This window comes from Magnolia sinica, chromosome 6 (genome assembly GCF_029962835.1).
Source record: "Magnolia sinica isolate HGM2019 chromosome 6, MsV1, whole genome shotgun sequence".
NCBI lineage: Eukaryota > Viridiplantae > Streptophyta > Magnoliopsida > Magnoliales > Magnoliaceae > Magnolia > Magnolia sinica.
In genome coordinates this window covers 1,259,810-1,270,242 of record NC_080578.1, presented here as the reverse complement: position 1 = coordinate 1,270,242, position 10,433 = coordinate 1,259,810, and the positions used below count along the sequence as shown (strand labels likewise).

The following is a 10,433-nucleotide window of genomic DNA, read 5'->3' as shown; positions in this document are numbered from 1 at the left end:
TAAGTTGGAGTTGATCCGAATATAATCCATCTCACGAAAGGGAGCGGATTAGGTCTCACCCAATACGGTGCGGCCCTTACCATGGGGGCCACTTTATTCTGTATCCACACTGTCCATCTGTTTTTACAGATCATTTCAGGTTATTATCCAAAAAATGAAGATAATCCATATCTAAGGTGGACCATACTCCAGGAAACAGTGGTGATTAGAAATGTCCTTGCTCCAAACTGTATAGATGGTGTGTTCAGACAAGATAGCACCGTCAGTCAAGTGGGCCCCTACTATGGATGAAAAAGGCATCAATCACAACGTTCAAAATCAGAAACACCGTCAAAAGTAAGCTCCAGCTTCGCCTTCAAAGTTAGACTCCTGTGTTAGTTTAGGGCCATTTAGAAAATGGCGGTGACTCTTCAGCCATACACATGGCATAGTTGTCCAGCAATCCAGACAGTCCAAGACCCAAATGTGGATGTGGCAAAACGAAATCACTAGCATTAACCATGTGATTTCTCTTTTGGAATTTAAACTACTAACCATCAAATATCAATTAGACGGTCATGATTTCTTGATAATTCTGATTTTAGAGACACTTAAATTGTGAATGGATTTCTTAATAGGAGGGGGTATTATCAAATATACTCTCTCTAATCAACCTTTAAAGATTGCCTATATTAGAAGAGGTTTCACATTAATCGTGACCAACCATATAACGGGCCAGTCATGGATGGGTGGTTCTGCAACATGAAAATCAAATCTAATGAGCAATCTCAACCCTCATTCCTGGGACTGATGGGACCATCCCATCTGTGTATATCTTTGAACATTTGACAACTAAACAGACGATCCTGATTGATGCCTTTCATGGTTATGCGTATAGCTAGAGTAACTAATCCAACCGTCTCAACCGTCTGATTTGGCATATTAAATTTGGGGAATGATCACATTCGTTCGTATGGTTTTGGAAGCTGTGTGGTGCCCACCCATAAGTTTGCCTAGAGTGCAAACCGTGTGACCGGTGAGGTACGCGGTTTGGCTAGTGACGCTGCCACTAGCAAGGTGCCTAGTGGTTGGTGCTCTGTGGACCCCACCATCATGTGCGTGTATTATCCATGCCGTCCATCCTTTTTTTACAGATCATTCTAGAGTTGATCCCAAAAATGAAGTAGATCTAAATATCACAGCTACGACAATTCCGCTTGTTCTTAACCGTTCTTTTGATGGACGCTAATTCCAAGTACGGGCTGTGTATTCCGCGTCGGTCGAGATTTCTTACAGCCTCACCACGTGTCCTTTGGAGAAAAGTCACCACCGTTTTCAAAGTGGGCAAAACTATCACCGTAGAGCCGGCCACGTTTTGGTAAAGCAGAGAAGGGTTCGGTCAATGTACGGGGTTATCATCAACCACGCTGCTGTTTTTCCCGTTTTTCCCATCGCAAGCGGTGCAGAAGCGCGGCAATTTTGTAATTATTTGCAAAGCCAGCGGCATTTCAATAGCGCGCTGAATATAAAGGTTTCGAGAGAGCAAGGGAGAGAGAGGGAGAGGACGATGTTGGGAAGGGGGGAAAATGATAGGCTAGGGCTAGGACGGATGGTGATGATGATGGGGCAGCCGCTGCAAGTGAATCAGACGGTGGAGATGGGGGGAGGGGAGAGGGTCCCACCGCCACAGTGGAGTGAGGAGGAGACGAGAGAATTCATAGGGATAAGAGGGGAATTGGAGAGGGATTTCAAGGTGACGAAGAGGAACAAGACGCTGTGGGAGGTGGTCTCTTCCAAGATGAAGGAGAGAGGTTACAAAAGGAGCCCTGATCAGTGCAAATGCAAGTGGAAAAATCTCGTCAATCGTTACAAGGTCGGTCTCTCTCTCTCTCTCTCTCTCTCTCTCTCTCTCTCTCTCTCTCTCTCTCTCTCTCCATGCGTACCCCACATGCTGAGATGGTCCGATACTTCAAACCGTCCATGTTCCTTTTATTACCATAAATAAACCATTGCCCATAATCACGTTTTAATGATGGATCTCAGCTTGTTTTTGGAGTTGAATGCGAGCTGTTGATTGAAACATGGAACCTGGCCTGAAAATCGCAATTACGATACAAACCTAGCCCTTCCAAATGGGCATAAATGGCCTGTTTTGGACTAGAAAAGATCACTTGAGCAAATTGAATGGCCACGATTGCCCGAAACGTTTGTTGTTTCCTGCATGCTCGACTTGGGTTGTCTTGATTTCTGTGTGCTTAACGGAACAAAATAGAGTTTTGTTCGGCCAGTACAGGTGGACCCCACTTTTCATCCATCCAGATTCCAAACGGTTCATATGGTATAGTTGCCCCCACAAGTAATTGACTAGTAGCATGTCCCATTAATGAACGGCTTGGATCACAAAACAGCAGGTTGCCGATGCATTTTTCGAGTTCAAAACCTGCAGAAAGGGCGCGTGCATCATCGCGTCGCTATGGATATCGGTCAGCCGAAAGGAAGCGGATTGCGTATTGAGTAAACTCTGTGGAGCCCACCGTAGATGTATATCTTATCCACGCCTTCCCTCCCTTCTTACATATCATTTAAGGCATCCCAAAATTGAAGCATATCCAAAGCTCAAGTGGACCACACCACAGCGGGGATAATGAAGACGTACGACCATTGAAACTTTCTTACGGCCCGTAATGATGTTTATTTATCATCCAACCTTTTCGTAAGGTCAGATATGCAAAGGATGAAGGGAAAACAACATCATCTTGATTCAAAATTTCTAAGCCTCCTAGAAGTTTTCAACTCTAGGCGTTCAATTCACAAATTTCTAAGCCCTCCAGAAGTTTTCAACTCTAGGCGTTCAATTCACAAATTCCCACTGTTTCCGTGTTATGGTCTATTTAAGCTTCTTTTTTTTTCACCCGCACACACTCACGCCATAGCGGGATTTCACTACCTATGGATACTCGAACCCTTGACCGGGATATGCTTAAATGTTGGGCTCATGCCTTAAAATTAGCTGCTAAAAGGGATAAGTCACAGACATAACGGGCTATGGGGCACGTAATCCGCTTCCGAGCCCACAATTCGGTGGGGCCCACCTGATGTGTGTAGGTTGTTGGGGAGATGACACGGTGGAACGTGGAGAACCATAATATCGTAGAGCCATACCTCCAGAGGACACGTGGCAGGGTGACCTACAAATCACAGGTCCATTCACATTCACCGCCATCGCAAGGATGGAAAATGTCTCAAAAATCACTCCTATTCGACAATCTTCTCCATCTGATATGTTCCCATTAATGCGACGGTGGAAAATAAAAACAGTCAACGACCCAATATGCAGTTGGATGAACTGTATAAAAAAGTAATGGATGGGATTGTCTCCTGGGTTTTATTTTTGAAATGCCAAGTCATCCATCATGCATTGCACTACCACATCCTGCGGGCATTTTCATTAGAGCCTGTTAGGGATGGCGAATACATACCATGAGTATCTTCTATTGAACATGCTGGGCATGGCGTTTTCCTTTACAGGGCAAAGAGACCTCGGATCCCGAGAATGGTAGGCAATGCCCGTTCTTCGACGAGCTGAACGCCATCTTCACAGAACGTGCCAAGAGCATGCAACGCATGCTACTCAAATCTGAAGCAGGAGGGGCTTCCCAGGCAAAGAAAAAGATGAGGCGACATGGCGAACATTCCTCTGATGAGTTCACCGAGGGCGATGATGATGATGACAACAGCGAAGAGGAGAGAAGCCTCATTAGGAGTCGAAAGAAGAAGCCGCCACCACAGACTGCAGCAACAAGAACAACAGCCGCCTTAGACAAATCGAGGGGTGGCGGCAGCAGCATCCAGGAGATTCTCCAGGATGTGTTCCAGCAGCAGCAGCAGATGGAGATGCAGTGGCAGGAGGCAATGGAGAGGAGGGCACAGGAGAGGTGCATGTTCGAGCAGGAATGGAGACAGTCGATGGAGAAGCTGGAGACAGAACGGCTGCTAATGGAGCAGGCGTGGAGGGAGAGAGAGGAGCAAAGAAGGATGAGGGAAGAAAACCGTGCAGAGAAGAGGGACGCCCTTTTAACTACTCTGTTGAATAGGCTCATTCACGAAGATCTTCAATGAAAGAGCAAAGCACAAAAGAAGAAGATCCTGGAAAAAAGAAAAAGAAAAAAAAATAAAAAATGCTAAGATGCATACTGCAATATGTAGGGTGTGGTTTTTATACTGTTCATGTAAACAGCATTATAAATGGTTGGCCCTATTTGATAGACGCCTAAAAATGAATTGACCTGGTTTTTGTTGACAGACATTTTAGGTGTCTGCCAAACAGGACCCGAGCTTTTCCTTTGTAAATTTTATCCAGCAAAAAGGAATCTCTCATTGCTTATCTGAAAATATTGAAGTTGTCCAAACATGTACCTGCAATTCTTTGAAATATATTATAATGACATTTTTCAGAGCTATCATATTAGAAAGCTTGGCATTCACAAGCTGAATTCAGTCGTCAACAGCTCTGCGCAGGATTCTCACCCTGATGAGCAGCTCAGTGTTAGTTTGTATTAATGATGACAGTTCCCTACATCTGATGCAGAAAATTTCCACAACTTACAAAAAGAGGCCTCTGGATTTTAGTCTTTCCTACTTTTGGGACATTGACACAAACATGTATCTCAGAATTCAAACTTAAAAGACTTTTGTATGGTTAATGGTTACTAGGAAAGCCATTTTCAGAGGCGACATCACCCCTGCCAATATCCAGACCCATGAGGTACAAAATGACCTACGTAAACTGTACAGAGTGCATGTTCAACGATTACAGATGCCCCAAGCAGAACACCATACTGAACTCATTGTCAGCAATCTCGAACTGTCCAGACGGCTTGTGCCAGTTTCCTAAAATGATTCTGTAGTTCAACAGTCCTTAGATGCATTCCATAGGCATTTGGAATTTGTTTTTTCTTGGTACTCGATACATTTCATAAGCCAATTAATGCCTTCCTGTCATACCCACAGATGGTAAAGAAAATGTTATGATAGACTGCAAACTTAGGCCTGTTTGGTAGAGGCCTAAGGATAGTTCATCTCATTTTCGTTAATCATAATTATGCATCACAAGTTATATTGCTTTTTGGTAAGGATTAAAAATAAACTTTATAACCAAAAAGCATCATTTCTTATACATAATTATGACTAGTGTTCGAAATATCGATATCACATTATACATCACATCCTTGGGATATAGATAAATATCAGTTATCACATAGGATATATAATTCGTATCGCGTAATTTATCACCTTTTGGAAAACATTGAGGAAATGGTTGGATTTTTCAATGAAACTTCAATTATTGTTTAAAAAAAAAAAAGACCCCAATACACACTTTTAAATCATAACATCTCGAAAAATAAGTACGCATAATAGGTTTCCTTTGTATATTGTTTAAAGCTATGCACGGTCTAACTAAACTAATACAATTTTATTAAAATTGAACGCATAACATTTAGTGTGTGTGATAATTATTTCATCAAACACTCCTAAATATTTCGAAATTAGTCTTCAATTGACAACTAGTTGAAGAGAAATTTCAAAATAATAATAATAATAATATTTATTTTTTGAAATTTCAAGGGCTTAACAAATCAGTACATCAACCCTTATACATGATTTCATGTTTGGAGTGCAACATTGCAAGCAATTTGGGAGAAATAGGAGAAATTTCAAATTTCCTCCAATTTTTCCCGAATTGGACCACTTGCACTCAAAATTCGTAATTACAGTGTATTTGATAATCATTTCATCAAATACACCTAAATACTTTGAAATTAGTCTCAATCGGCAACTGGTTGAAGAAATTTTTTGAAAAAAAAAAAACATAGAGAACATGAAGAACCAATGGATCTCTAATTCCATGATTTTTCTTAATATGAAGAACTAATATATTTATAACCATTTGACACTGATTTAACATAATTTCAAAAAGAAAAAGAAAAAAGAAAAAAGAAGGAATTAAATATTGAAAATACCCACCAAATTGAGCATGTGGGATGTATCAGCACTACCTGTGCATTTCGTATTGCACGGGTGAGATACAAGATGTATCATGCGATATATCAGCCAATATCATCGATATTTAAAACATTGATTATGACCAACTAAAATAAGAAGAATTTATTTTTAGGCATCTACCCAACAGGCCCTTAGAAGACCAGAACATGATACCAATAAAACGAATTATGCAACATTTATATACCCATGCGCATGAATGTCTTCATGTACATCTACAGAGCCTCAGTATAAACATACCCATGTGCATATACTGCAGCCACCAAGAGGATGGCATTTCCCTATAGATGGTATGCACAGATGAACATCTCCATGTTGATATATCATATCCATTTATTCGTTCATACATTTGGGTCTCGTCTTACGGTGAAGAAACCTATGGTTAGTGACTCGACTGTCATCTCAATGGTGGGTTTTGCCCCTACGAAAATGACTGGATAGTCTTTATAAGATTGTTAAGAGAACACTAATTTTAGATTGATTGTGATGTTTGGAATGATCACAGACAACAAGAGATAAATATCCCGGGCCGTTTATCGTGGCTAGCTGGATCATAAATGCTGGCTATTACTGGCTGAAGCTTGCTTTCTTAGTTGATTAACTCTCGTCTGGGAGTTGTCCATCAGGTAAGCAGAAGCCCCACAAAGGGGGTGCATCAAGAGATATTGACCACTGCCTCACTGCGTGGGTTCAAGGATGTGGGTGCATGGTCCTTCAAATGGGGAACCAAATGATGAAGCGCTGAGGGTTCTATTTTGTTCATCAAGGTTCTCCAAAAGCTCCGGCATAGATTTCATATCATATTCTAGGGTCGGATTCGAAAAACTCCAGGTCTTGGTGATGTCAGATTATGTTGCAGTTTTTTACCAAGACACTTCAAAAACAAGTTGCATTTGAGTTGGATGCTTCAAGTGTAAATGCCGCATCCGTGCCTGATGCGTCCTGGCCATCTGATCATCGAGATTGGACCATCATGATGGCCGATGCAGATGAGACCCACTCAGGGATTCACAATCCAATTTGCAGATCTGGACTACAAGATGTCCAGGATTGATATGATTGACAACCTGGACCAAATCAATAGGCCCCTGTGAGAGATCCCTCGCTGTCTATAACATGTTATGTGTACATCGATCTAGACCTTCCAAATTGTGAGTCCACAAGTATAATCCAAAAATGAAACTGATGAATTGATCTTACCATCTAAATAGCTATAAGATCAGCCATGTGTATGGGATAGAATGTTAGGCCGTTTGGAGACTACATGTTCGTGGGATGCAAATCGCTGGGATGAGGATATTGAGATGGATGAGTGGCAAGACAAGGATAAAGTTAGGAATCAATGCATTCAGGAGGAGTAAAACCAAGGGAAACTAGACGGATGGCTTGGCCATGTGCAATGGAGACCAAGAACTGCACAAGCTAGGAGTAAGTTGGTTCCAGATGAAGGCTCTAAAAGGGCATGTGGATGGGAGTAGCAAGAAAGGACTCCGTAACCTACGAATTAACAGAGGACACGGCCCTTAATGGTGGAATGGCAGAACAGTATTTGTGTAGCCGACCTTGGTTGGAATAATGCTTAGATGATGACCCAAATAGCTATATAAAGTTCACCAGCCAGTGGTCCAGATGTCTTTGGACAGTTAAGGTGGTTAAGATAGTCCAACTAGTGTGATTTTTTATGATGCACCCTTCACCATTGGGCCCCCACCTAGGCAAACACAAAATTTTCATACATTTTGAAAATGTTATGCATTAGATGAATCACCCCCACTTTAAAATGATGGTGCTATCACCATAATCTAGCCCATTCGTGAATAACACTAACTTAAGCTTACTCTGGTAGAGCTGTCAACAGGTACATGAATCTGTAGGTACTGTAAGCACCTAACCTGATTTAAATGGATCTGGGTCGAAACTTGGGATAGGAGAAGACTCTTGGGGCATGGTGAGGCCCATCAGACCTACAGTTAGCATCATAGAACCATGAGCTCCACTCAAACAAACTGATAGGACAAGTGAGGAAGAAGAATCTGGAAGGCGGGCCCCCACACATTAGGCCTAACACCCATCAAATCATTGGTTGTCAATCTACAGTTGAGTTGATTTGTGATATGAAACTAATAGCATGTGTAACTCAAACCCTACAAATCATTGGACATACCATAAATAGGTCATATCCATAAATTAGATTGGATGATCCAAACCCTCATCAATGGAATTTGTTTGTTTGTTGAATTTGGACCACCAACTATTTTTCTTTTAACCCTCGGTTAGATGTTCACAAATTCACTAATTCAGACATCAGTTCAATATAGTTTTTGGTTCAAGGCCTATCTAAAGTGGGGCCAACAATTTGGGTGGTTTAGTTTGAAGAACATGCATGCTACTTGAGTGAAAGAGATTTAGGGTCTAGAGTGAGCCAATGAGAAGACTATGACTAGTGAACCCAGTTCATTCTAATGGAGGAAATTGCAATTTACAACCCCATACCCGTATCAAGCCAATGAATCAAGGAAGTTGGATCCTAACCATTTATTAATTCTACCAATAAAAAATTATTTATTAATTCTAGTCCTAACCATTGATTCAATAAAAAAAATTAATAATGACTAAAATACCACTAAGTCCATATCACAACCATAATATCCTTTATAAATCAGTCACAACTCACTCAAAATCACATCAAAATTGCATGATGTTTGACTTGATAGGCTTTCAAATAGAACCAACTTCATGCCATTCGAATGCTGTTTAGTACCTAAAAAGTAGCCCTAAAACAGTTAGCAAACATACCACCAGACGTTGGCACCGTAAGCATTTTCCTATTCCTTGTATTTTGCCTTTTCAATGCTCCTTCATCAGAGATCTTCCTTTTACTGGGCAAAAAGACCTCCGATAGATAGAATTGCACTGAAATGGTATCATCTTTCCACATATCTTATGTGTTGTTCCCAATCAACATAGCCCCTTGTCAATAAAGCTCTGTCAAATAGTTTAAAACCTCCTTCCTCAGTATGGATACAAACCTTTTTATGACACCGTAGGGACATTTCCAGCTTCCTCCCCATAAAAGTTCTTGTCAGAGCTCTTCAAGCATGTCTGCAAAACAGAATGTCATCTTCAATAAAGCCCTAATGCAAAGGAGGTTTGACAACCTTTTCTTTTTTGTGATAGGGGGGATTCGATAACATCACTTGAACGATAGGATGTGCATCATGTTGGAATTGGATCCACATATACATTTGAGTCCAGATGAGAGCAGCATGGTTGAGCTTGCAGTTGAAATACTAACTTCGAAAAAACAATGTTCTAGCACGGGGGTCAAATTCAGGTGGAATATTCATGTATACCCAGATCCAAAATCAGCTAAGGGAATAGTATTCAGATCCTATCAGGTTTGGATCCGTTCAATATGTAAGGTACCAGATCCTAATTCAGATATGGGCTTCTGATCAAGTAGTCAGTCACATCCAATCTTAGGTCTTTTATTATTATTATTATTGTGTTCAGAAATAGGGTTCAAATCAATGCTAGAGACTGATAAGCATGCCATATTATCAGTTCTGTTTGAGAATTGCGAAGAGCTGAAAGCATGCTTTGACATCACTCACACAAATCAAAGAGCTAAAGGAGATCATTGACAGACACTGCAAGATCCAACCACTGGTGGAAGCAAGAGGAAGATATGAGCGAAGCCAACAAATTCCAATACTAAAAGTCCACTCCTAAAATGCAAAACAAATTAAAATAGTGCATTTCATGATATCCTGCAACATTGATCTTATGAATTTAAAGTGAAATGGAGTGTAATATCTTACACACATAACAGAAAAAGGAACCCAAGCCCTTTGATTGGTTGACGTAGGCAGTAGGACCCACAAGTCGATTACAGTGCCCATTTTCTCCCTATTTGACTCGGGCACTGTTAATGAATGTGATATGGGCCTAAATAGGCCCACTTAATGTGCTATTTTGGTCTAGGACATAGAGGGAATTTTTGCTTTTGGTATCCCGTATCTTCCAGTGTAGAAAACTTCTTCAAAAACCCAGGGTTTCGTTTTTATTTCTTTTGTGTGCCGGAAACTTTGTAATGGTCCATGTGGGGTGATTGTTGCAAATGTGTGGGTCGTTTGCACGTGTTGGATGTAGAGTTCATGACTATATTTATTCGTGGTCTGTTGGAAGTAGTGGATGTGTGGACAGATTCTTCTATCTAAGGTGAAGTGTGCATCATGTGAAGTGTAGTACTTACAGATTGTGCTAGGTCAGCCCACTCTTTGCTTGTGAGGAACTCGTCTTTTACTTGTCATGGACATAAAAAATAACCTAAAATCTGGATTTATAAATCCACTTGATTTTTTAGGGATCTAGATAACGTTTATTAAGTTAAA

General features: G+C 40.9%; 1 protein-coding gene and 1 long non-coding RNA gene across 2 annotated transcripts; one reads left to right on the top strand and one right to left on the bottom strand.

The window, feature by feature from the left end:
• The first annotated feature begins 1,362 nt into the window (after positions 1–1,362).
• LOC131247887 (trihelix transcription factor GT-3b-like) lies at positions 1,363–4,121 on the top strand. The gene is made up of 2 exons (XM_058247824.1): positions 1,363–1,852; positions 3,508–4,121. Exons 1-2 carry the CDS (start codon positions 1,382–1,384, stop codon positions 4,096–4,098), a joined length of 1,062 nt encoding a protein of 353 aa, XP_058103807.1. The 5' UTR covers positions 1,363–1,381; the 3' UTR covers positions 4,099–4,121.
• Positions 4,122–8,581: 4,460 nt separating this feature from the next.
• LOC131247886 (uncharacterized) lies at positions 8,582–10,042 on the bottom strand. The gene is made up of 2 exons (XR_009172079.1): positions 9,237–10,042; positions 8,582–9,141 (listed from the first exon to the last, which is right to left on the bottom strand). It is a non-coding gene; the product is annotated as an uncharacterized LOC131247886 (long non-coding RNA).
• Between the last annotated feature and the right edge of the window lie 391 nt (positions 10,043–10,433).

Coding starts and splice junctions, on each gene's coding strand:
- LOC131247887 (XM_058247824.1), top strand. CDS start 1,382: ATGTACGGGGTTATCATCAACCACGCTGCTGTTTTTCCCGTTTTTCCC. Junction 1,853..3,507: donor ATCTCGTCAATCGTTACAAG/GTCGGTCTCTCT, acceptor TTTCCTTTACAG/GGCAAAGAGACCTCGGATCC.